General features: G+C 52.5%; 9 protein-coding genes across 9 annotated transcripts; 6 read left to right on the forward strand and 3 right to left on the reverse strand.

The window, feature by feature from the left end:
• Positions 1–515: 515 nt before the first annotated feature.
• AYO20_08775 (hypothetical protein) lies at positions 516–1,652 on the forward strand (the record flags this gene model as incomplete). The annotated part of the gene is made up of 2 exons (XM_022647051.1): positions 516–1,314; positions 1,417–1,652. 2 exons carry the CDS (start codon positions 516–518, stop codon positions 1,650–1,652), a joined length of 1,035 nt encoding a protein of 344 aa, XP_022496971.1.
• A 487-nt stretch (positions 1,653–2,139) lies between these two features.
• On the forward strand, positions 2,140–2,469 carry AYO20_08776 (hypothetical protein; the record flags this gene model as incomplete). Its single annotated transcript, XM_022647052.1, has 1 exon — positions 2,140–2,469. The coding sequence occupies one exon, from the start codon at positions 2,140–2,142 to the stop codon at positions 2,467–2,469; it is 330 nt and encodes a 109-aa protein (XP_022496972.1).
• Positions 2,470–3,084: 615 nt separating this feature from the next.
• On the reverse strand, positions 3,085–4,523 carry AYO20_08777 (hypothetical protein; the record flags this gene model as incomplete). The annotated part of the gene is made up of 2 exons (XM_022647053.1): positions 3,085–4,158; positions 4,224–4,523. 2 exons carry the CDS (start codon positions 4,521–4,523, stop codon positions 3,085–3,087), a joined length of 1,374 nt encoding a protein of 457 aa, XP_022496973.1.
• Positions 4,524–5,536: 1,013 nt separating this feature from the next.
• AYO20_08778 (hypothetical protein) lies at positions 5,537–7,360 on the forward strand (the record flags this gene model as incomplete). The annotated part of the gene is made up of 1 exon (XM_022647054.1): positions 5,537–7,360. One exon carries the CDS (start codon positions 5,537–5,539, stop codon positions 7,358–7,360), a length of 1,824 nt encoding a protein of 607 aa, XP_022496974.1.
• Positions 7,361–8,220: 860 nt separating this feature from the next.
• Positions 8,221–10,173, forward strand: AYO20_08779 (hypothetical protein; the record flags this gene model as incomplete). The annotated part of the gene is made up of 2 exons (XM_022647055.1): positions 8,221–8,817; positions 8,860–10,173. 2 exons carry the CDS (start codon positions 8,221–8,223, stop codon positions 10,171–10,173), a joined length of 1,911 nt encoding a protein of 636 aa, XP_022496975.1.
• A 355-nt stretch (positions 10,174–10,528) lies between these two features.
• AYO20_08780 (hypothetical protein) lies at positions 10,529–12,190 on the forward strand (the record flags this gene model as incomplete). Its single annotated transcript, XM_022647056.1, has 1 exon — positions 10,529–12,190. One exon carries the CDS (start codon positions 10,529–10,531, stop codon positions 12,188–12,190), a length of 1,662 nt encoding a protein of 553 aa, XP_022496976.1.
• Positions 12,191–12,939: 749 nt separating this feature from the next.
• On the forward strand, positions 12,940–16,386 carry AYO20_08781 (hypothetical protein; the record flags this gene model as incomplete). The annotated part of the gene is made up of 1 exon (XM_022647057.1): positions 12,940–16,386. The coding sequence occupies one exon, from the start codon at positions 12,940–12,942 to the stop codon at positions 16,384–16,386; it is 3,447 nt and encodes a 1,148-aa protein (XP_022496977.1).
• Positions 16,387–17,379: 993 nt separating this feature from the next.
• Positions 17,380–18,973, reverse strand: AYO20_08782 (hypothetical protein; the record flags this gene model as incomplete). Its single annotated transcript, XM_022647058.1, has 5 exons — positions 17,380–17,778; positions 17,828–17,952; positions 18,155–18,482; positions 18,537–18,698; positions 18,758–18,973. 5 exons carry the CDS (start codon positions 18,971–18,973, stop codon positions 17,380–17,382), a joined length of 1,230 nt encoding a protein of 409 aa, XP_022496978.1.
• Positions 18,974–22,354: 3,381 nt separating this feature from the next.
• On the reverse strand, positions 22,355–24,924 carry AYO20_08783 (hypothetical protein; the record flags this gene model as incomplete). The annotated part of the gene is made up of 5 exons (XM_022647059.1): positions 22,355–23,981; positions 24,040–24,469; positions 24,523–24,563; positions 24,613–24,733; positions 24,888–24,924. The coding sequence occupies 5 exons, from the start codon at positions 24,922–24,924 to the stop codon at positions 22,355–22,357; spliced, it is 2,256 nt and encodes a 751-aa protein (XP_022496979.1).
• Positions 24,925–26,137: the final 1,213 nt, after the last annotated feature.

Consider the following 26,137-nt stretch of genomic DNA (forward strand, 5'->3'; position numbering starts at 1 on the left):
AGAAGAGGGGAGAGGAGTCACTATGTACATATCCGTCCACGTACGTCAACGTCCTGCACGTTGCCCCGCTTCCCGCTTTCCCACTTTTTCCTCGCGTGAGTTGGGTTGATTTGAGCCGGGGAGAGCAGTGAGATCCGGAGTTGTGAGCTGCAAGACGAAACGGAAAAAATTAATAAATAGACTCTCTGAGAATATCGTATTGGTGTGGGAAGACAGAAGGAAGAGTCGCACGTATCTCAAAAACGAGGGGTAAAAGACTCACTGGAAAGTAGTACGAGGCTATTAATACCAAGACAAGGCTGCCAGTAAAAAGGGGCAGGCGGTCAACCACGCATCAACATATACATATATACAAATGATCCGTTGGTCCGACACCGATCCCACAATCTCACAGTTCAACGCAGCCTCTCAAAGTCCATAATTCATTTCTTTATTGTTCATCCTGGTTCATTATCTCTCTGATAAGAACATATAACATATACCCGGTGTATATATAGCCCCTCCTGAGCGCCACCATGAAAGTCGTCCGCGTGGTCGACTACCACAAACCGCTCGAGCTGTCCGAGGCGCCCGAACCCCAAATCACGTCGCCTCTCGATGTGATTGTCAAAATCGGCGCCGCCGGGGTGTGTCGCACCGACATCCACATCCTCGAGGGGCAGTGGGCCGACAAGTCCGGGGTGAAACTGCCGTACACGATCGGGCACGAGAACGCCGGCTGGGTGCACGCCAAGGGGGAGGCCGTGACGGGGGACCTCGAGGTCGGGGACAAGGTGATCCTGCACCCGCTGGTGACCTGCGGATTGTGCCGCGCGTGCCGCTCCGGCGACGATGTGCACTGCGAGAACTCGGCCTTCCCGGGAATCGACGCCGACGGCGGCTACGCAGAGTATCTGAAGACGACGGCGCGCAGCGTCATCAAGCTGGATCCGAAGCTCGAGCCCGCCGACGTGGCGGCCCTGGCCGACGCGGGCTTGACGGCGTATCACGCCTGCGCCAAAGCCGCGCGGGCTCTGAGACCCGGCACCTTCGTCGTCTTGATCGGTGCAGGCGGCCTGGGCCATATCGGGATCCAGGTCATGAAGGCCATCAGCGCTGCCACGGTCGTCGTGGTCGACAGGAACGCGGATGCTTTGGGGCTGGCGAAGAAATTGGGCGCTGACCATGTCGTCCAGGCGGGAAACGAAGACGGCTTTGTCAAAGAGGTCCTGTCTCTGACGGGAGGGAAAGGTGCGGAGGCCGTGATTGACTTCGTCGCCGAAGGCGGGTCAACCGCTACCGGGGTGCGCATGCTCCGTCGAGCAGGAAACTACTGTAAGTCTCTCCCTGTGTCTCCTTATCCTCTTCCACCATACAATGAGATTCTCCATTGCACCCTCCTTCTTGCGTGCAATAGACCGCTGAGCGACAAAACAGACATTGTCGGATACGGAGAAAACATCAATGTCCCCACCATCGACATCATCTCGACCGAGATCAATTTCATCGGCAACTTGGTCGGGTCGTACAATGACCTGGCCGAGTTGATGGTGTTGGCCGCCCAGGGCAAGGTGGTTCTGCACACGTCCATCTATAAGCTGGAGGACTTTCAGAAAGCCATTGACGATCTTTCGGCGGGAAAGGTGAGGGGGAGAGCTATTCTGGTGCCCTGAAAAGAGGACGACGTTACAGATGGGGTGGGTGTGATGTATGCCAGGTTTCGAGCAACCGCATTTTTAATGCAGTTATGGTTGTGGCATGTTTATTATAGCGCTCGTGAGTCTGCGCTACAAGATCAGAGGGTCTGGAAATGCACAGCATGATCGGATTTCCGGGTGTCGCTAGAAGGTGTTACATAACCATAAGAGAATGACGGTTGCCATTTGGAATGGTATGAGGTTCATGAAGCAAACTTTAGGTGGAGGGAGATATATTAGATACTACCTAGTCCAAAAGCAGTTAGCTAGTCGCATTACCTTCCCGGGGCAGCACCACGCGGGGAGCAACTCAATTCGGTACTTGTACAGAGGACTGAGCAACATGAAAGTTGATACATAAACCCAACACTGATTCCCAACACCGTTACTACCTCAGCAAGCAACACCTTCTCGTTACTCAGCTACCGCTATTTCAATCCCTCTTAGAGACAAACCCCTCAAAATGGATCGAACCACCACCTTCGCGCCCGCAAAACAGTCCCTACCGCGCCCCTCCTCCGTCGCGTCCACAAACACCACCTCGACCAACAAAACCCGGCAGTACGCCCACCTGCACGCGCAACTGGCCCAGCTCAACGCGCACCTGGCCGACACGGAGAACCTGCTGAGGATGACGGCCGTGCAGGCCCAGGACATGCGGTTCTTGGGAGGCTACGTCGGGGCGTTGTTCATGGGCAGCGCCAAAGTTCTGGGGGAGGAGAGTGTGCAGGGCAGAGGAAAGAAGGAGGATGAAGGCGGAGATGGGCAAAAGACTCGTGACCACGTGGTTTAAATGAGGCGGAACAACAAGAACCAACCTCGACGGCCAGACCACACTTCTCGCTTACGGGAATTCCCTCCGTGACGCGACCAATTCCAGCGGATCAAGACCTGGAGGACAGTTGAACCTGGCTGTTTCACGGCATGAGGACATGGTTGTTTCTCTTATCCAAGATCCTCACACTTGGGTGTCGCTACGTACCGCTGCGCACCACTCGAATACAACACATCACTATTGTCGCTCTTTTGACGTTATACTAGAGTACGATCAGCCTCTGGTTTCCACCCATCGTCGCCCTCAATCTGTGCGATCTCTGGTCCGTGTTTGTTCTCCTGGCTCACCAATATTTGGAATTTGCAGAAGTAGTCAAACCTCGCAGCGCTGTTCGACTCGTTCGTCGCTTCGATCTCGAGTGAATGAGACGGCAAAGAGGGGGATTGGCGCCTTCCACAACCATCCAATCCAGCTGACCCAATCCTCTTTCAAGGATGTATCTATCAGTCATCCTTCATCAACGATGCAGATGCAACGTCTGCATTCAAGCCACAACCAATCTCGGATCGGTGCTTGTCACGGATCAGACTGGCCGCCGTCCCAGGTAGTAATCTTTTGAGATCAGGAACCATATCACTCCGTCACGCTGTCATCGTGGAGGCTGCCGAGGATAAGATTCGGAGAAGAATCCAACATGGCGGACAATCTCTCCGCACGTCGTCTTCCGGCCACCCATCCCATGAACTCCGAATAACTCTGCGGCAACACACTCACATCTGCCGGTGAGAAGAAGGTATAAAAGAATGTCCCTGTGGACTTTCTTTCTTGGTCCTGGTGTTCAACAGGCCGGACGTGTGTCCGCACCATTACTTGAATGCGAGTACCGCCGCCGGGGTGAGGTTCCGTAAACGAAACACCTGCCGCGACATAGAGCACTGAACCAACGGGAACAGGCTCTTCGAATGTGCTGGGATCCAGGTTCAAGAACCGTGGACGGGTATGCGAGAAAGAGGCTGCACAGGTGAAAGCCAGTTCAAACGTTTGTTTGAGCAAAAAGCCTCCAAAGATCATGAAATGATGACGGTTCCTGTACTGCGGCATCATGATCTGGGTGCTGTGGATGGTACTCTTAGACATGGCCACTACGTTGGACGGCTGGTTTTTCGGGTTGTTGCGGTCAGCATATGCAAGGGAGTCGGTCCACATTTTGTGGATTAGAGCCGACTCATCCGCATCAGGCGGCTTGGTCAAGATATGTGCAGATCTCATGGTCTTCTTGTTTCTGTAATTCTCCTCGCCCTTAGCGAAAAGCGCCTTCTCGGCAGGAGTCTTGACTTCCAAGGGAGCGATATTCATGGGTTTTTTGGTCCTGGGATCCAGGGCCACCATAGTGAAGGCACAGGTCATAAAGACATCCTCTGGTGCAACCTGACGACCTGGAGCTGGAGCTTTGGCGATCTGCAAGGTCACTTCCATACTGCTCCGTCCGGTAGCGTACGTCACTTGTCCACTGAGCTCCAGGTCACAAATCTCTCGAATGGGATTCTTGATAGTAATCCTATCCACAGCTGCAGTCACATTGCTTGCCCCTTCCCCAGTGTGTTTGTAGGCCACCACACCAGCTAGGGCATCCAGGTCCATGAGCAAGGTACCAATGCGGATTTGGCCCGTATAGTTTGCGTAGGTATCGAGCAGCCAGGGATCTTGCTACAGGATGGCACGTCAACCGACTGCACGGGGATATCACATCATGCGCATGGAAGGCAACTAACAGAGAGAGGCAGGACAAGGCTGACATAGCTGTCCGACATTTTCTTGGGGGTCAGGTCGACTTTGGCACTCTCCACGACCGGCGTCTGATTGTTGTTCTCCGCCTCTTTTCTTTCCCGAAGCGCCTCGATCCAGGGTGTTCGGACCCGCATCTCTGTGAGAGCTTTGTAGACCCCGTCTGTACGAGCTGCCACGGTAGAGTGGAAGGGTCGAGTGAGGGCATGTCTCCCCGGGGTTACCCTCTGGGTGGTCTGGCGAACGAACCCTGTCCGGGCGAGATAGAGGAAGAAACGTCGCGCCATTGGCGGAGGAGAGGTAGCAATGCGACAAGTTGGGACTCGCATGTCGGGTGGTTATAAGAAGTGAGTCATGTTGGTGGCAACGTGGTCGTAATTGCTTTATAAGGTAGGAGGTGGTGGGCATTCACCCACTCCAGCATTGACTGCGCATATTATTGCCATCACAGAGTCGAGACTGAATGACGGAGTTTGTGCTCAGCATCAGTCAAAAGGACGCAGTCGGAAAAACCAATCGCCGATGCCGGAGGGATGCACCGACTTCGCCTTCACACTGAACAGTGTTTTTCTCCCTTCACACGCACAACAGCTGGTCCTTCATGATGTATGAGAAGGTCATTGAGCTGGGCAGAAGTGTCTTTGAGCACCGAAAATCCCATGTTCACTTACTAACTACGACAAGTACCAAGGTGACCTGTGAGGATGCTTCTCAAGCCAGTTTGATCTCCGATAAACGAGCCCGTCCCTCTCGTCTGTGGCTTCCTAGGGCAAGGTCATTTCTTTTATCTCTTCAGTGTTCTTTTGCTGGTGATTTGGATCTTGGTTCACTCGTCTTGAATGATGCTAACGCAAGCATTGCCGATCTTGTTGAAGACGCTGAGGTAAGCCTCATATCAAGGCGATCAATCTCTTGCGGTGTGCTCATAATCCACATAGCTGTGGACGCAGCTCGGATACCAGGCATCTCTGACGCGGTCGACCTGCAGAGGTAGTATCGAGACTGAGAGCGTCCTGGAATTGGACTTCAAGCTTTGTGTATGGCACTATCAACCTGCTGCACTGATACTAACCCAGCCCCTCAGAGTCAGAGGAATTTCGATTACCATTCATCCTTTCCCGTTGGAATTGCCCCGATAGAGTTGGATTCGGTGCGAATGCATCTACGTTTTACAGGCGGGAATCCACTCAGACAAGGGAATGGTCCAGTTGTTTGCCATCAGGATTCTCCTTTGAGTAGCCATCGCGCGGGCGAGAGTATACCCAACAGGCGGAAGAGGTCTAGCGTACGACTGCACCCCATGTCAACGAGAAGTATCACAGCCAAGTTGTCCTCGTCAAATGAACAAGCGTCAATAAAGGAGGTGTGCGACCAGCGACCATTATTGGGTGGAGGTGTCCTGTTTGCCCTACTTGACGCGGGCGTGCGTGGCAGCATATGCTCCAAACCCCTCCGCGTGTCTGCAGGCGTAAAATGCCTAACTGATCAGAACACATTCTCGCTGTGCGACTTTGCCCCAACAATATTTGTACCAAATTACGTCCAACGGTTTGAAGAGCAGGCCAGATTCATTCCGACCATTTCCAAATGCTTGGAGACTTTCCTCGGATTTTCGGAGCCTGGTGATCCACAACAGCAGTTCGAAGGATCCGTTGACTTGGGGTCTGGCCCTCACAGGGGAGAAAATTCTGCAGGGACCCTGCAGAAGGATCTCTGGTTCAGTCTCATGAAGGGCCTGCGATATCACGAACCTGCTCGAAGACTCCGACCTCTGCAGCTTCCAAGCAATAAATCACCTGAATCGATGCTAGATTGGGATCATCTTCTAAATATACCATGGCACGCCGAGGTGGAAGCGAGAGATAGATGGAATCCCGAGCCAGATTCGGACGAACAAGCCATCAACCAAGACGACGATGTCGATTTGTTCCTCGAATGTGGGTTTCGGGCGAATATATGTGGGAGCTACGTCGACCCGGTGACAGCAGAAGGTATCAATGGCGGTCGCAGTGGTGCACCAAATGCGTTGCATGATGTGGAACTCACAGGCGGTGGGCAGGGCCACGACGAAACATACGACTGCCCGATTGAACCCAACAGGGCTGCCCGTAGGCTACCTAGCCAAAACAGAAAGTACTCGGCCAGCCTGTCAGGGATAAGTGATGTGTCAATGCTCCTGGACTGCGAAGGACCTATAGACGGAAGGCGCATAATCAGGCAGTCAGGGGCCATTGGTGGACCAAGCTGGCTTACTCAGAATGTCATCCGCATGCATCCGCTGAGGCAGCAACGCCATGGCATTCATCAAGTGGACCACGAAAACAGCCCATCCAGAAGGGACAGCTTATATGAGACGCCTGGCCTCGGCTGGTGGTCAGATACGAGCGATGCAAGCGAAATGCTTCTCGAAGACCGTCGTGACTACTATACAAACCCACATCTAGCCGACTTCTGCTCATCACCTCTTCTCTTCAGCCAGGAAGGTTGTTTACACGATTATCTCGACCTACCATACGACGGAAGCCAGGAGGATCTTGTTGGTGGCAGGACGACCCCCATGTCAACAAGCCAGTCCAGCGAACAATCGAACATCTCTCTAGCGGAGGTCCTTGGCAACGACCATTTATTGTGGCATATGTGGAAAAGGCGTGCAAGCGTGGCCCCTCGAGGGGAGGAAGACATTGTGGACATGAAAACACTGTATGCCACGGATCCAGACATGAAGTTGTTCAGTGCAAGATGGGACCTTGACCCTAGCGACATCTGTTCTGGGAGCAACGAAGACCCCATGCTACACGATGCGTTGGAAGGCCGATCATCGCCTCGAGACAAAGCTCACTCACCAATGACACCCAATTCGGAAAGGCGATCGTACTTCACTCCAACACGGTCCTCGTCATCTTCAACCTATGTTGGGCGATCAAGTGCCGACCCCAAGCGACGGTCAAGTCTGATCAAGCGGTTTACTTGGGGAGGGCGGCAGACCAACGCCGACACAAGTACTCTGGATGTCGGCAAGTTGGAGCAAAGGACAATGGAAGTCAAAAGACGGAAAACTATGGACGACTATGACATGATGGACAGAGAGGCCAGCAACGATGACTCTAGCGACATGCTGTTTTGAAAGCGAGGTTCCGCGTGCCATACACTTTTTCGGGCGTTCAAAATAGCGGAAAGGCCAAGATCAAAGGACAAACGAGACTTGGGAAGGGCATCTGGGCGTTTTTGATTTCTTCGGCAACCTCCTCAGTGGATCTGAAGGACGGCTTTTTGCAACATGCATGGGCAGAACAATGCTATACCTCGAGAAGGCAAGCAGTCAAAAGTGGCGGCTCTGGGAAAGGCACACATTGTGCTGGATGTACTAACACTAATAATGACCAACAGAAAATGTTTCCAACCTGTATATAGTCTATACCCGTAATGCATGAGAACATCCGCATGCGACATGATCACATACCTGGCATGCCTGTGTGGATGAACCCCAGGGAATTTGCAACCCTAAGGGTACCAGAGACACATACCAAGCGAGCGAGCCACCTGTGCCCGTGTCTTTTGCAGTAAACGGGCATCAAACAGCGTCATGGCGTCGGCCAAGGGGCCAGTAGCAGGTGGTCAGGGAGTCCCCACCCCTAGAATGCCATGCGCCCAAGGTCGGCAAAGGGCTCCCCAGCTGTGTTCATTAGGCTAGAGTCCCCCCCAAGGTCCCCACCGATGGCCGCTAAAATTTTCCAACACGACATCATCAGCCGTCATGCCTCCTCACGCTCAACGCCCAGCAGCTTCCCATCCCATGCACATCACCAGGTTTTGGATTGAACCACACCACAATCTGCATATGCTACGCTACGTTACCTGAATTTCCTAGCCTACCCTCCTGACCTCTCTGCCTCTTACTGGCTCCGGCCCCTCGTTGACAACTGGAAGCTTTTTGCAACGCAGTTGGCCCCCGTGCCCCTCACTGGTCTTCTGTTCCTGGCATTTATGCCATCTGCAAAGCAGGCTTCTCCTCAACCTGCTCAGGAAGAAGTCCAGCAGCCGACCTTATGGCAGAAGAGTCTTAGTTGGATTCCTGGTACTCGACAGTTCAGAACACGAGCCAAACTTCTCTCCGACTCACGCGTACCTCTCCTTTACTTCGTCTCCGGCCTGGTCCTCGTTGTCGTTCTGCTCATTCAGTTTCTCACGTCAAGTGACGTCCAGCCGCGCCTTTGGGCTCCTGCTCCCTCTCCTGCGTCTTCACCTGCTCCTGCTCCTCCATATCCGAACCGAGATCCTCTGAGTCCGTTTGGTGACAGTGTCTACCGTCAAGAGGCGTACTTTGACTTGTTGGAACCGGGCACTCAGTGCAGACCGAAGTCTCCTTTCACTTCAGATCTCCCCGTTACACACGCATTGACCAATATGGCGCTGGAGGCAGAGGCCAAGCGCCTGGTTGCACAATTTGAGTACACGGCCGAGGATGTGAACAAAGGTGTGAAAGAGTTCATTAGGGAGATGGAAGAGGGCCTGGAAAAGCAGGGGACCTCAATCAGTCAAATCCCAACTTACGTCACATCTGTTCCCAATGGCACTGAAAAGGTAGGGAGAGAAGCCATATTGCGATTCGACTAACAGCAGTAGGGCGTCTATCTGGCCGTGGACTTGGGCGGTACCAACTTCCGAGTCTGCTCAATCACGCTACATGGCAACCAGTCCTTCTCGTTGCAGCAATCCAAAGTCGCCGTTCCGCGGGCTCTGATGGAAGCAAAGACGGCCCATGAATTATTCTCTTTCCTCGCCAAACAGATCGAGTCCTTCCTGAAGACACACCACACGGACCACTTTGAGTCACACCGGAAGAAACCTGGCGAGGTCGACTTTTTTGATCTAGGTTTCACTTTCAGCTTTCCTGTCAATCAAGTGGGCATCAACAAGGGTAAATTGATGCGGTGGACAAAAGGTTTCAACATCGATGAAGCTATAGGACAAGACGTTTGTGACCTGCTGCAAAAAGAAATCGACGCATTGAATCTCCCGGTGCGAGTGGCCGCTCTCGTGAACGACACCGTCGGCACTCTGATGGCCAGGTCGTACACTTCTCCGGGCAAGACAAGTACATTGATCGGTGCTATCTTCGGTACCGGGACCAATGGCGCCTATGTTGAGAAATTGGACAGGGTCAAGAAGATGAAGGCAATAGACGAAGCAGAGGGCGGTGTTGCGAATTATGACTCGTCTACTGGGCTGATGGTCATCAACACCGAATGGGGTAGTTTCGACAATGCTTTGTCGGTCCTGCCTAATACTCCATACGACGTTGACCTGGATCGCGAGTCGGTAAACCCCGGCATTCAAATGTTTGAGAAGCGCGTGTCAGGAATGTTTCTCGGAGAAATCCTGCGGCGAGCGCTGCTAAGTCTCTACCAGCATCCTGATGCGGGAGTGGCCTTGTTCAAAGATGTGACCTCACACGACAATGATATTAGGAGTACAACCACAGTGGCTGAGGACAGTCCCCTATTTAAGATATGGGGTATCGATACCTCGTTCCTGTCCATTGTTGAGGAAGACCAATCGGACCATCTGCGTATCACCAAGCAGACACTCGAAAAGGAGTTGAAGGTAGAGGCTGCTTCAACCGAAGACTGTGTTGCGGTCAAGATGCTCGTGCACGCGATCGGGAAACGTGCGGCGAGACTAAGCGCCGTCGCCCTGGCTGGAGTCATCATTTCCACGAACAAGCTACAAGAAGACGAGATAGTCGATGTGGGTGTGGATGGGAGCTTGGTGGAGTATTATCCAGGCTTCGAGGAGTACATTCGCGAGGCATTCAGGGAGATTGAAGGTATTGGAGAGGATGAGAAGCGCATCAGGATCGGGCTTGCGAAGGATGGCAGCGGCTTAGGCGCAGCACTGATTGCGCTAGTGGCTCATAATGCCGACCAGCCCTTGTAGAATCAAATACATCAGACAGCCGAGGGCGGATAGGCACTTGTATAATTGAGGCTCTGCATCGTCATGCTTCGTATTCATAGAAGAAATGGTCCGGTGACGATGGTCAGTGAATCGCAATGCATTTGATTCCTGTGACCTGAGCGTGAAGTTCAAAACTCGAGGTCGAGTCACTCGGTGGCTAAAATGTCCGCAGTTGAGAAATTTGGACGGACACTCTCGCACGATCATCATTCACCGGCAATTATTCAGTCGAAACCAGCACCACTCAGCCACAACTCCCATATAGTTTTCCCGTTGAATCGAAACGAAAATCCATTGACGCATGCGGATTGCTGCTCGCTGAGATCAATACAGCATGAGCGGTGACTTGCAGCCATGGGCGCTACCACGCCTTGGCCGCTTGTTGCCTCTCGATGATGACTCGCTCAAGGAAGTGATTGCCTACTCCTTGACCTTGTCTAAAGACGCCGCCGCCGAACACCTGAAGAACCTGCTTGGTGACTCTCCACAGGCCCTCGAGTTTATCTCGTCGTTCAACGCGCGACGAGGCAACGCGCAGTCCCCAGCGGCCGCCGTGGAGTCATCTGGGGTGCCGAAAGCACAGAAGAAAGGTCCCAAAAAGGGCAAACCTCCCCTCCACGCTGCAGGCCCGGTACGTCGCCCGGAAGGATATGGGGATGTCGCAGGTGGTTACACGAAACAGTACGAAAGCGATACCGATTTCGCCACGACTCACAGTCGACCGATCTCAAGAGACAAAAATGTGCCGTCAATGTCCTCGACACCCGATGCTCTGCAGGTGCCCCAAACAACATCTGGAGGGCGTACTTCCGGTTCTTCGGCTGCCTCTCGAGACACGTCACCAGGGAGGCACCCTCAGAAACTCCCTCCCTCGGCATCGGGCAACTTGATATCCGATTTCGGATTTGCAAACGTTCGTTCCAAACAATCTAAGAAGCCCGCGCATACGGGTCACTCTCAACCACAGTCTGGCACTTCTACGCCGCACAGGGGTGGTGCTACGACAACCACCTCGAGTGTTGCGGACCTCACTGCCGCAATCGCGGCACTGGAGCTTTCTACGAATCCAACCCTGTCCACGCAAAGGCGAAAATGCCCTTGCAATGCTTCAATCCATCCGCTTTTCACGACGGCGCCCAACTGTCTGAATTGTGGCAAGATCATCTGCGCACTTGAAGGACTTCAACCTTGCTCGTTCTGTGATTCGCCCATTCTGACGAAAGATCAAGTAAATGCTATGATCAAGGCACTGAAAGAAGAGCGCGGAATCGAGAAAATGGCTGTCCACAACGCCGGACAATCTGTGTCAGGGAGGGGCACACCGATTTTTGGGGCGTCAACCCCAGAGAGCGGGTCAGGCGATGAAGCCTCGTCTGCCGCAGCACGGGCACGAGCCCATCGAGATAAACTGTTGGCATTTCAGAGAGAAAACGCTCAACGGACTCGCGTCCATGATGAGGCTGCTGATTACGACGCCACGCTTACACCGGGGACTACGCAATGGATGACCCCCGTGCAGCGAGCTGCTGCGCTAAAGAAGCAGCAAAAGTATCTTCGAGAGCTGGAAGAAGCAAACCGGCCAGAGTGGGAGAAGCAAAGAACAGTTATGAGCATGAGTATCAAGAACGGTAGGTTAGTGAAGACGTTTGAGCGGGAGAAAGCACCCGCTCTTAAACAAGAGAAGGGAGACCTTGCTGGTTCCGACAACGAAGACATTGGAGCTGCAGATCAGCATCTTGCTCTTGGTGAGACTGGGCGAAAGGGCCCCTTCAGCAATAATCCTCTGCTTGCAAGTGGAAAGCTGATACGGCCGGTGTGGAAAGCACCGGGAGGTGGCACTGAGGACAAGGGCAAGGGTCGGGAGACAGCAAGGAAAAGCGTCTGGAGGAGGGTACAGGACGACAATGACGACAACGAACAATGGATCCTAGATGGAGGATTACACGGTTATGGCACTGAGACCAGGTTGATGGAGGACCAGCAAGAGGGCGGCTGAAATAGAGCGCCAGCACATCATGTGTCCTTGTAAGAAGAAAGCGAGATACCTCTAAAAACGGCCTAGTGACGCTAAATGATGCTAAGTGGCTAGCCTCTCGCAGGAATGATTTTCCGACGTTGATCCGGAACCCGGAGCACTAACATGCAAGGGACAGAGAAACTTTTGTGCCACTAACGGTCAAGGAGGCAAATCCGAGGCGCGCGCCATTTGCATGCAACCCCCATCCATCGTGATCAACATCTGGTCATTGAAACGAGTTTCCAGCAACATCCCAAGGTCGCTGCCCGCGCTCTCTACACACAACTACCGAATTCTTTTGACCTGTTGCCTCCCTTCACAGTCGCTAGCCTATACAACAGATCGGCAGTGCCTCCAACTGACACGCGAACCCCTCCCTCGTTACTGTCCCCCCGTTTTTTGTCCTACGAGCCACCGTCACCCCATCCCTGGAGGAATGCAGTTCAACCAGACAACCCTACGATAGCCTCGATCCGGAGCAACCTGTTCTACACTCTACCTATATCTGAGCTACTAAGAGAGGGTTTCTGTGAAAAAAAGAGCTGCTGTGATAATCAGCCACTCTGTCTGTTAAACTGGAATAACGTGCCCGCCCTCCTATCCTGAATACCACGCATCGACTATGCTGCAGACTGGCAGGACATTCCGCAGTATAAGCCGTCGCCTCAATGCTGGCCATTGACAGTATTCCTGTGCTGGGGTTCAGGGATACCAATCTCTCTAATATCATGGATCCTGAATTACCCCCAGCCACCAATCCCCGGACCATGCTCCGACCAGAAGACGCCTCACGATTGGGACGGCCTCTTCGCCATGACGATTCCGACAGAGCTCGAGCCGCGAGCGAGCACACCAGGTTGAATGTTGAAAGAGGAGGCACCGCCCTGAATGCGGAGGATTCTTCCCCCCAGGCGGAGGAAAGGACGGTGGCACAAAACAATGTCGGTCGCGAACCAGCCCTCTTGTCTCTCGAAGATACGACGGAATTGTTTCGGCGAAAGGTCGCGGATGCCAGACAAGACACCGAACATGCGTTGGCTGGAAGCGAGGCCGTCAGCGACGTCGTCAAGCCGAAACTCACCTTGGACCTGGGGCACTCCAACATCGCTAGATTGCCCGAAAGTGTGGTAGACCTTATCAAGACCGAGGTTGAACGGTTGTCGTTATCCCACAATCAGATCTGGCATATACCGCTTCGGTTCTCTGAATGCTCACACCTACGGTACCTCAACATTCGGTCGAACGTGTTCCGGGAGATTCCACGAGGGGTGTACAAGCTAGCCCAGCTGGAAATCTTAGATATCAGCAGGAACAAAGTCCGGAAAATCTCAAGCGACATCAAAAATCTGCGATCCTTACGTGTCTTCTCGGTCGTGCACAATCGAGTGGAGGATTTGCCGGTGGAGCTCTGTGAGATGACAAAGTTGCAGATATTGAAGATTGCAGAAAATCCCCTGCGGTTCAAGTTGAAAAAGATTGTGGAGGCCAAAGAATCCGAAGTCTCGTTCTCAGAAATGACGGATCACGAAAGAGAGACTGCCATCACGCTTGAGATCAAGCGATATTTGAGAGAACTACATCCCGTCATCACACCCATTGACGTTGAAGCGTCTCTCCAACCCGAGGACAACCCGACGGAGACGACACCGAAACCTCTCAAGCGATCTTTGAGCAGCAGATTTCCCGTCATCCCCAGCACCACCAGTGCCGAGTCCTCGTCGGACGCCAATAAATCATCACCGAGCCAAACACTCGCCAACCCACCTCCAGTACCGACCCGCTCACACTATCGGATGACGTCCAACACGCAGCCCATTGCTCTTCGACGGCCAGGCATCACCCCTCTGATTAGCCAGAATAACGAGAGAAACCGGAGCAACAGCGAGAGTGTTCTGCAAGCCTCGGCCGCTGCTCGGCAGAAAAGGATGGGCATGCTGCGAAAGGAGAAGCCTGGGTTGGACAGTATCGACGAGCTCAAGGTTAACCGAAACAGCCATCTCCGAGGATTTAGTCACGGCTCCGTCCTGAAACGTAATGGTGCTCTGTCATCCCCTGGCGGGAATAGCTCTTCGAGCCCCAGCAGTCCACGCGATCCAAGACGACACAGGCTTGCCTTTGTGAAACGGTTGTCGAGCCTCCCGGAACATAAAGTTGAGACCGAATGGAACAATCCCGTCATCGAAGGTGCCAAAGGCATATTATATGCGCTGTATCAGATCCACCCACAAATATCTGGTCTTATCGCTGCAATCAGAGGCAAGGACGTGCGGAGGAGCACACTAGAATTTACCTTCTTCAACGCTTCCACTCATGTTGACCGGCTCAACTTGGCACTGGAGGACGCCGACGCTGTCGATCCTGCAGACGCTGATGCGGTTGAGAAAGTCGAGGACAGCGTTCGACGGGACTGTGCAACCTGCATCATGGCCTACACGCACGTAACTGCGCAGCTGCAGGACAACGTCAAGAAAATAGTGGCGGGGTCTGACGCCCGTTATGTGCGGACGCTGATGCTCCTCCTCTACGGAAGTATGATTGAGGTCAGGAATGCAATTCAAAGCTTTGGGGCGGATGTGAGAGTCGCACAGGGCCTGGGCCATAGAAGACAGATGTCCAGTGGAAACTCGCATCCTATCCAGACCATCCCTGAGGAGTTCAGCACTCCTTTGCAGCCTGTCCGAGCAATCACACCCACCCGAGACAGAAATGTTGCTTCCAGGCAAGCTGGGAGATTGCGCAGTGACACGGCCATTCAACATCCAGTTGCCGATAATATTCCAGCATATCAATCGAATCCTGTACCACCTGCAGGTTCGGCTGGCCTCCCGACTCCGATTCACTTGACCGGAACCACTTTGAACGGTGGGACTCTTACTGGCACTTCCTCGACCTTTTCAAATAGTGGCACGCTCACCTCTGCTTCGAGTTCTGGATTCAGATCACGATCAGGGTCACGCACTGGCAATACGATGAATAGCTTCACGTCCTCGTCGGTAGCAAGCACGCCTCATTCGGGCGAAGTCTTTAGCATCCCGCCCTCGAATCCCTTGGCTGCCCGGGTCAATCCTGCCACGGGTCTCACTGATGCTCAGGAGGAAGCCGTCTTCGAGCAGATCTTCCTCGCCCTGACAAAAGCCTATGATGCCGCTCTGCACACCGTTCCGCTTGCGAAGGCACAGTTTCTGCGATGTCTTGAAGTGGCAGAAGAGAATCGAGAGCCGAAGGCGGTCCACGATCTATTATCGAGCCTGGTCTATCGCTGCAAATTATGTTTCGACATCAGCGAAGCCCTGCAAATTCGACTTGTCAATATGCGGCTGCAAGATCCTAGCATACAAATCGTCGCCGCTGGCAGCGGTCGGAACGACCCCTCTCTGTGGCTCCTTTGCAAGAACTTCTTGATGAGTTACATTGATCTTCTGACGGAGATGCGGATAGCCAAGGCTCAGAGATGGCTGTCACAGGAGCTCATTATGATGTTGAAACGTGTTCAACAGGCCAGTCGTGATGCAGGAGCATTGATAGAGACGAGTCCCTGGCGGTACCTGGCCAACAGTGCTGCGGCTGCAATGCCACCACCCAGCGTTTTCGGTGCTAACTCGAACCAGCCGCCCGGCGCGGTGGTCAATGGCAACGGATATCCCAGTACCGTTCACGCAATGATTGCCAACGGCGGTATTGTCTCTCCATATCCGCCTAATACGATCTCCGCCCAGACCGCAAGCTACCCGCTACAAAGCCCATTCCCTCCTCCCCTGGCTCCCCCAGTTCCTGGTCTCTCTTCAGCAAACACACCCCACACGGCAACGAGACAAATGGTCAATGGCAGCATACCTTCGATATCCTCCATGTCAATTCATTCTACACTACCCGGATCTGGCGCCGTCAATGGTATAAGCCCCGTCTCTGTTCCGCTTCCAGCGACACCGCTCTCGGCAGCCCTCGGGCCGGCCGCCCAAGCAACGGTACCGTACAATCCAAACGCCAATCTAAGCTCGAGCACTCTTGCAACACCAACGAGCTCGTCTGCATTACTGACCCCTCTAGCCACCGTGCCGAGCACACCAGCCAGTGCGTATGGAGACTCGTTTTTCCGAGGCGACGTGTTTCAGAGAGCGGACAGCCTCCTAAGTATGCCGCAAATTGGAGGAGTGAACTTTTTAAACAGGCGATAAGAGGTCAACTAAGCAACAAGAAATACGAAGTTGACGATGTCGCATGCCTCAAGCGCTGATGAGATGATGGGAAACGAAGAAAACGTCCGTTTAGGAAAGATGCGTTTGAAATGAAATACGACAAATAGAGAAAAGTTGGGAATCACCTACCTTTTGGACGACTGCCAAGCTCCGTCGACCGCATTAATCATGAGTGGATGGACGCGGGTGTTTTGGGTGGCCTTTTTCGCCTCTTTGTATGCTCGAAGGGGGTGGCTGGGCTATTTCACCCTTGTGAGAGGGAGGGGGAGAGAGCATGGCGTGGTCTGTCTGTACCATCAAATGAATCTGTACATGTACATATATATATATGTATACTCTGTGTGTTACACTGCGGCGTCCACCACCACCACCATCACCACTGCATCCACCAACCTAACTGATTTGTCTCCCCAGCTTAGCTGACGGGTTTGGTTTGGTTTGCTGGGTCCGGTTGGATGTGGATGAGATGAGATGAGATGATTATATGGATTTTATTGGGTGGATGGATGAATGGATGGCTGGTGGATGGATAGGCAACTAGCCAACTAAACTACAAGTCGCACCATAGGTATTACTGTACATACCACCTCGACAAGGGGAAAACAAAACAAAGCCGCTGAAAAAAGATTTCTCTGTTCTGTTCTGATACTCGTTTCTGTCTGTCTGTCTGTCTGTCTGTCTGTCTGTCTGTCTGTCTGTCTGTCTGTCTCTCTCTCTAGGTACCTACTAGGTATATAGGTATTTACCAAAGAGTATATATGTGTATATGTGCGTATTTACAAGTATACCGAGTATATATACGGTGACTAAGGTTAGCTAGGTAATCGATCATCGCGGCCATTATTAATTAGATACCAAGAACCCGCGTCAATACCAATACCAACACTCAATAATACACAGCCGTCCCTTATAACCTCCCGTCTCCCCCTTCAGCTTCTCAGGAAGTCGCTCTGACAGGACAATCATATGGTGTCAAATCAGCCCCGTCCGCGCCGAGTGGGTGGTGGTGGTGGTGGTGGCTTCTTCAAAGAAATGTGAACTCGTTCCAGAATACCCAAGTGCTCGTGCATCGCATATGACAGACATCGACATCTCGTATTCGTTGACGAAGGGAACTGCGGTCAAGAGTACCACCAGATCTATTGCCACCACCGTCTTCCATCCTGCGATGACAGAAATCCATTTCCAAAAGAGCTGTGCTGTAGTCGTACTTCTCTGGCGGCTGCCCCAAACCGTATCTTTCGATGACCCAAGCTGGCTCACGTCTGAGTCAATTTCTCCTTTTCCATCTCCTGCTGTAATGTTTTCATCCGCAACTGATATGTTTGGCCGGTGTTGAAGAATGAAGTCGGCGTCAAGCATAACCGCATCCTGAATAGCTTCCAGATATTTCGGGCCTTCAATATTACCGACAGCATACGGAGAGCGATGATATCCCTTGACGATAGACCCACAGGACTTTCTGTTGTTCCAGGACCAGACGGAGCGAGAATTCTCCTGCTCTCCCGAGCCAATTCACAATGCGTGGAGTGAACAGATCAAGCCCTGCATCACGCTAGGTATCGACAGGTCGGTCCCAGAGGTCCCAGTTTCCGGCATAAATTTGAAATTTGGACAGTATATATGTCGATGAAATGATAGTCGGCATCATGCCATCTCTTGTCTCCACGATACATTCCACAGGTTCATCAAACTCACGGCGCGTTGCAACTATAGGCTGCACACCTGTGTCAGGGCACTCCCAAACCTTTTGAAAAAACGCCATCTATCCCCTCTGCCATTGTTGGCTCAGGTTCTTGGTCGCACAGTAGAAACTCGTTGGCCGTCAATGGGTCATTGCTGCTGACGGACAAGAAGGAATCCATATTTGCTTGTGCGACAGGAGGCGTTGCTGGAATTTGTCGGGAGAGCATTCTCATTAATGACTGGTGTTCTCTCTCGACCTTCTTATATTTTTCATCCAAGTGGTTGTAGTTAGCTTGCAGGGCAAAAAACCTCTTCTCAAGCTGGGCCACGTAACGTTTCTGCCGTTCACGATGGGCCCGCTGAGCCGCACGATTCTGGGCACGACGACGCTGTGAGATTGCAAATCAGCGTGACAAGCCTTGATTCCGTTATCTCTGACGCACCTCCCCGGGAATGTCAATGACGACTTCTGTCATAGGAGAACTCGTATCTGATATGACCTTTGTCCGTGCCCCAGTAGCCGGTGGTGACGTTCCTTCAGCTTCAAGCATTCCACAGAACGAAACAGAACTTGTGTAATCGTCTTTGGAGCTGTGTGATTCAGACTTGACAAAGAGCCATGTTAGTAGGCATCTCCAGACCCAATGGAACTGGGACAGTATACCACGTTGAACAAAAACTTATCCACGACTTCGGTGTCAAACAGGTCGTAATCTTCATCTAATAATGATTGAACACTTCTTGATGCCAGACGCTTGGCGTGACCAGAGTCAGAGCTTTGTGGGTTTGGGGGATGGACCGCCGGGGTATGGTCCCAATCAAAAGGGGGTCCCGTCCACGTGTGGTAAGGGCTGATTTCAAAGAGACCTTGCGAGTTCATGTTGTCAGTGGCTCACAGTTGAGGTTTGCAGATGAAGAGGAGTAGGATCTCCGTCGCTATATCATGTATGCGGCCGATGGTGCAATGGAAGGCTCACGAATGAATATACTTGAGACTCGAATCAGACGGTTCTTCGTAACCGAAGTGGGAAATGGCCAATCCGAGGGTCAATCCCGCTCGCTTGGTTGATAACCCTTTGACACATCGTCCCTCTCGTTCCTTTGGTGGGGCAAACCACCGTATACCCGGGCTGCTGAGGAGTCGATAGAGACGGGGAATGGCAAGTAGTGCTGACAGATGAATTTCGTAAGGATCTTCCCCGGGCAACAGTAGCCTGCAGATGCCATCGAGTCCGAGCGAGCTCCAGGACAATGACGACACTTGGGGTCCATTGTAAGAGTCCATATTGCTCTAGGGAGGTGGTGAATAACCCCATCCGAGTCAGTGGAACGGGGCAGCCAAACGCCATGGTCCCTGGGAAACGGCGGCCGGTGGAGATCCTGAGAGATGCGTTTTGGATCCCATGGCCTTGTTGGGTTCGAGGTAAAGCCCTAACCTCCACGTACCGACGACATAGAACTCCCTGCAGTCCCTTAGTCATATGAGTAGTCATACCTGTGGATCAACCATCACTGGCTCACACGCCTCGCTTGCGGCTTTTGGTGCTGCACACCTACCTGAATGGAATGAGGCTGCAAACCCAATTCGACCAAGGTCCAATCCAGCTCATCCTCGGAACAGACCTTACCTGAAGAAGAAGGTAAACCTTTCCAATTTTCGGGGAGCGAAGGCTTCTAGAACCTTTCTCAATCCTCCAGGTAATGTCGGCTTCACCCCACCGCGTAAGCTTAATATTCCATCTCGTTGGTCTGCCGACATACTCGTAATACTCAGTGATTCGGCATCAGATCCCACGACTTACCTTCCGTCCAATCGCTGCTGTTCCCGCGTTTCCCGTACTTGGACCAGCACTAGGCAAGTCTTGGACAGAAAGATATTCCCTATTGAAGGAGTTTCGAGCGATACAACGAGACCTTCCCACGTCCCTCGGCTCTAGTACCAAAGGAATTGCAGCGAGGCGATGGTCGATTGTTGTGTGCGCAGATTGCGCAGGCTAGATCCGATGCAGGTATAGATTCTGACGAATAGCAAACGTAAGCTTGAAAACTATATGCGGGCCCCGTCTCAAGCCTGTCGAGATATCAGGAGGGTCCATGGTTGCAATAGGAATGGGTTGACAAGTTCTCCTGGTGGCAGAAGGCCCAGGATCAAACATTCATACCAGGACTTCCGCATAAGTTGACGATAAAGGTGCCGTTAGCCGAATGGAACCCTCGATGACCCTCTGCAAGGTCGTCATGAACCGCAGTGAGAGCGACATCGATATAACGAGGTAGGCGTTATGATGTGGTCGAATAGCACAGCTAATGAAACGCGGCTGTTTCGAACCTATGCCTCGATTTGTCGCCAACTCTTTGAATGCCTTGCATTTCTCCTGTAGTGTTTCATGAGTGTAGTGTCGGCAAGCATGGTTACACGAATGCGTCTCTTAGATCGCCACAACTGCATCCGAGCTGGATCGTCAACCCCCTATGGAAACGAGCAGTGAAAGCGTCGAAATGTCATCAGCACGCTCTTGGACAATGTTGGACGCTTGTGACTCCCCGAAACTCCCCGAAATTATGCCAAAGAGGCATTCTAGGATCTGAGAATGCCCTCAAGTAATTGACGTTGAACCGAGTGCTTCAGGCGAGAGGGGACAAGTAAGTGAGGTAGTGGTAGCATAGCCTTACGGGCCACAGCTTTCGACAGAGGTCTCAGTATCTGTTCAGCGCGTGGACAAATCACCTTCAAACTAGGCCGCGTTTTCGGACACCCACCTCAGTCTCGAACGGGTTTGCGATGCCCTTTGCACGAGGCTAGGTCCGTTGCGGGAGCTTTGAGCAGGGGTGGAGACAAAATCCAGAAGTACTTTGTCAAATCGACGTGCTGTATCATGCAAAAGGACATCATCAGTAACATTGATCACTCTGGGGTAGTATTTTAGACCTCCACTCTGGCCTTCACATGGAGACATATCTTATCGTCCCAGAAAGGTGCTCCTCAGTCAACCCGGCATGGCCGACGAAATCGGTCAGCCATGTCAGGCAAGGTGCATCCTCATCGCTGAGAGGGGAAGGTGAGATGACAGTGGCCACAGGACCTGGTTCTGCGGCGACTTCAGCCAGGCCAGATGATACAGATATTGAGCCGGGGTGTGCGAAGCGTATTCTCATTCTGGTATCGTTTGCGCTCAAGGTGGTGATGTGTTTCTCGGTACTTCACTGCAACCGTCACAGGGCTCGTATCGAATCGGTACCTGTGACGTAGCGTTGAAGGGATAACCAAGCCCATGTGGGCCATGATAGACGAATTTTCCGAACGAGGGCATTGGCGGCGGAAGACATCGCCGTAGTGCGCCGTGCTGGTGTTGGTGGTGGGACAAGTGCCAACAATCGTTAGCAAACGTCCTCGTCCTGCGCACTTTCCCAAATTGGCTAGACCAATACAAATCGTGTGAAGCCTCATCACGTGATGACGAGGCTGTAAACATCGATGTCGAGGCCGTGGAAACAACTACAGTGAGGAACAACAAATCGAACGCATCGAAGTAGAACTGAATGACTCCAGACTTGCAGATTGATATACAAGTGCCGATCACCCCGGCTCCTCTTTCTGTACCTTCGTTCCCAGACCAATTTTTGCTTGCATTCGATTATTACCCTGCTTCGACACCCCTACCCATTGCCTGTACCACCATCATTGTTTCCCTGACCCTCCTTCACTCTCTCGGTTTCCCGTGCAGAGATCTAGCATAATGTGATTATTTCATTCTCGGTCCCATCGTGTTCGTGCCTGAAAACTGTATCTTCCCAATTTTATGCAATACAAAAATTCCTGTCCAATCAATTGAACCGGAGAGCCACAAAGAGCCTCGAATCTGCACTCCAATCCCTGTCTTCGAGAATGTGCAGTGCCATGGGGGGCACAGTGTGCAATAAAAGAGAAAAAAAAGGAAAAAGCGGAGCCCTACTCCTCTTTGCAATGCTGTATGTACTAGAAAGGGGCACAAAAGTCGAATGTTGCAACATTTCCATTCAACCGTGTGTCGTCCACCAAACTCATCTCAATGCTTTTTTACCGAGGTCAAGGGCCATCGTATGCCCATTGAGTCATCATGTTTTGCGGACGCCGATCATTAAAGGTATATGCGAAACAGGGTAACAATCAACGATATATGTGAGCTTGTGTGGCCGAGTCGAGTCCTCGTCACGTTCTTCGCCGTAGTGTAACAAATCGTCAGGCCGGGTGAACTTGCACAAATTCTGCTGGAAGATTCTTTCAACGGATGCTCAACATCTGCCGAGGCGCGAAGCTGCTTGTGCTACTGTGGGCTGACGGTTCCGAGTCAATATTGGCACTTCCACTATCCCCGCTGCCTGCGCTAGCACTGGCACTTCCAGTCAGACTTTTCACAGGTGCTTTTGGTGGTGGGAATGGTTTGCTCACCCCGGCCTGTTCAATTTGATGTGGAGGGATCATGCCGCCCTGACCAGGAGGATATCTGGGTACTGGTGCAGGCATGCCTCCTGGTGGAGACGGTCGGCCGTTGCGCTGTCCGGGTTGCATATAAGGGTCGTTAGGAGGCGAGGGCCGATTAGGCCCTCGCCCAGGTGGACTAAATGGATTTCCTGGTGATCGACTTGTCCGTCTACTAGGCGGACCCGGGTACGGACCCCCATTTGCACCAAGGTCCTGGAGCCGGCTTGCCGTCAGGGAATTTGCGCGGGATTCATCCGCCATTTCCTTGCGGTCCACTGAACCGTACCGGTTGGACGAGAAGCTCATCATCGGATTGTCCAAGATATTCTCTCCCAGCATAGGCATATCGGACAGGAGTTGGGTGCTGGTCCGATGCCTGCTGAGCATAGGCCGGCCGAAAGATCCAGGACGCATGTTGTTCCCATTTGCAAAGACATCTTTGCGCAACTGATTCTGACTGGTCGCCCTTTTCGTCCGCCTGGATGTGACACTCATCATATCAAAATTGTCGGGGTCGATTGGAGGCATTGGGGGACCGCGTGCCTGCATTGGGTCGAAATAATCGTCATCATCGTCGTCATCGTCAAAGTCTTGGTGGCGATTGTGCGAGGTTCTTCGGCCCGGGCGATTCCGCATCGCCATCTCTTGTTGTTTGAGGTGCAGCTCCTTCTCCCGCAGCATCAATTCCCGTTCACGCAATGATGCTGCGGCGTTGGGGCCTCCATTATCAGGGAAGTTAGCGGCAACGTCGCCATCGGGTAGATCGTCATAAAGTACAACGTGACTGAACTCATCCAGGTTCGTCTCATCATAAGAGGGCCGTCGCTGCATTTGACTTGGTCCCCGTGGTGGGTAACTGTTTGGCGGTCCACGGAAGCCGTTCACAGGAGGAGGGCCGCGTCGACCCTGCGGTCCCATGGGTGGTCCCATATTAGGACCGCGCATCGGCCGGGGGGCTCCGTTAAGCGGTTGGTTTGGTTGTCGAGGACCAGCATTTGCGAGAGACATCGTTCTAGGAGGCGGTTGCATCACGGAAGGCGATTGTGGCAACGAAGCAGAGGCGACAGGACGGTCCTTATTGACAGTGTTGACGTGGCGTAGCATCGTGTACAAAGTCTCCAGTCGGGGAACTTTGATGCCTGCTTTTTTGGCCAATTCCACAGGAGAACCTAGATAGGTTTCTACCTCCATTGGACGCCGGGCCGTGAAATCTTGGTACATGGTACTGGGATCCTGACTTGACCCGATCATGGATTCGATTGTAGACTCCTTAAAGTTGCTCGGAAATTTGCAGTCCTGGGAATGAGCAACGCTTAACAATTCGTCCATGACATCAGATATCAGTTCGTGGACCCCAGGCAACCGGATCAGGTCCGAAAGGAGAGGCTTCTCGAAAAGTACGCTTGTAGGATGGAATGCAATAGGCCTGGTCATAACAAGTCAGCTAACGTGATTCTTGCGATGCGGATCCAGGGGTTACTGACCCTATCATTCTTTCGAATTGCTGCTGCTTAATGTTTGTGGACACTTTGCAGTCTACTTGAGCAGTGGTCAAGGTCATGGCTAGAGCCTCTGACATATCTCTTTGGATCGACTCGGGAATTGCGGCATTCTTGCTGGCCGGGCCAACCCAGATTTCTGTCGAGCCGGTGTGTTCAAACTCGCTTGACCCAAGTTGGATCAAATTGGCGCCAGAAACCAGAGACAAGACAACATTTGTAGGGAACCGTTCCTCGAGTTGTTGCTCCACTCCCAGGGTGTTTGTGGTGTTAACAAGAATGCAAGTATGTTGAGGGGTTACGACCGATTGGATTATATCTGCGAGATTGTAGACGTCGGGAAGGGCTTTGATGCAGAGAAGGACATAATCGAAGGCTGCCTGCTGGCTCGCTGCCTCTTCTGGGCTTTGGACGACTAATATGGGATTAGCTTTTTCATCTTTGCACGTGAAGTCTGCTCGCACGTACCGTATCTGGGTTTAAATCGTTCATTTCCGTACAGAGAGGATCTGGGAATGTCAGTTGTAGGGAAATGGGGTCGAGACCTGGGTTACTGACTTGAAAGAGACACCGTATTGAGCAACCGCCTGGTAATTGGCTTTCCAGACCAATGTCACGTCGCAGGCGTTGGTGGCCTGCAATCGCCATGACAGGAAAGCAGAAACTGCATTTCCACCCACTACGCAGCAACGTCTCAGCTCTCGATTCATTTCAATTTGAGTGGCGGCAAAAAATTGTGCAGTGGAAGGGAGACAAGAGGTACAAATTCCCAACGGAATGTTCAGTGAGCCCGCGCAAGGATGGTCAGGCAGGTCAGCAAGGGTTTTGCTCACCTGAAAGGATCCGCAGGCGAGGCGGAGAAGGTGCCATTGCGCGTCAGGGCACCGGGTAGGGCAGGTTTGATGTATTAGGTACAGGCAGCCTGAGAAGGCACGTCCCGATAAGGTGCGTAGTGGTGGTTACGACCAGAGATGTCCAATATTATGTTGTTCCGTCTTCCTGCTCACAGATCCTCTTGTATTTTTCTGTGCCTTGAAACGACACACACCAACCGTCGGTTTGCGTATTCCAGTGCGTGCGGTGAAGTTGGGTTGATGAAAAAAAGACAGCGAGTGGAGTGAGGAAAGTGATAGGAAGTTAATACACTGTCGGTGACATTGGATTGAAACGAGAGACTTTTGTGGTAGATCTGTCGGGAGATTGATTCGAGGGTGACGAGGAGGATGTTTCAACACCCAAGCTTCGTTTCTTGGTCGCGGAAGTGAATGAGAATCAAGACGAAAGTCAATGCTGTGCTATAGGAGCGCTGCCATGTGAGTGCAGCACGAGGGTTGTGATGCTCGAGCTAAGGTAACGAACGTCGTCGAGTGAGAAGTGAGAGAGAGTTTGAGAATTAGGAGAGGAAGTTGGTACAACGGAGGTGATGGCGTAGATTTGTCGCGGTGCAGATGTGATTGAAAGGGAGGGTTGAGGTGAGGGTTCGGAGTTGCGCCTGAATTTGGGGGGGATCGAAGAGTCGTGGAGTGCAGCACAGCGGTGGCCAGTGACAGAATAGGGTACGAAGGCTGCGTTTAGGCGCAACAATCGTGATGCGCAATTCGAAACGAGACGAGGGATAGGCCAGGAACCGCTGGGAAAAATAATTCAAACTGCCCCGGCACCGCCAGTACCTAGTTAAGTGGCTCCCCCCCGGTTCTCCCTCCACCACTGGTGCGAGGGCGTTCAGGCACTGCGCTGCTTTACTCGCCCGACAAGATTGTGTCCAGCGCAGCGCACAGCAACCCAACCTCGCGTGTTGGCATACGTGCATACCTTTCAGCGCGAGACCACGACAAGGGATCGGACTCAACTATGCCCGTGCTGGCTAAAACCCTCGCCTGAGCCGAGTTTACAAACCAAGGGTTTTGACGCTCAGCTCATGGTGCTATGGATCCCAATTGTTGTCGCCGCCCGTCGTCGGATTCGACTTCCGCTGAGATCCTCCGTAATTGCTCTCCCTATACCAAGAACACAACTAACTCCGTCTTACAGGACCTGCAATGCAGAAGAGGAATACCTGAGTACAAACAGGGTACGAATACTG

The sequence above is a fragment of the Fonsecaea nubica genome (assembly GCF_001646965.1).
Source record: "Fonsecaea nubica strain CBS 269.64 chromosome Unknown Scaff73, whole genome shotgun sequence".
Lineage (NCBI taxonomy): Eukaryota > Fungi > Ascomycota > Eurotiomycetes > Chaetothyriales > Herpotrichiellaceae > Fonsecaea > Fonsecaea nubica.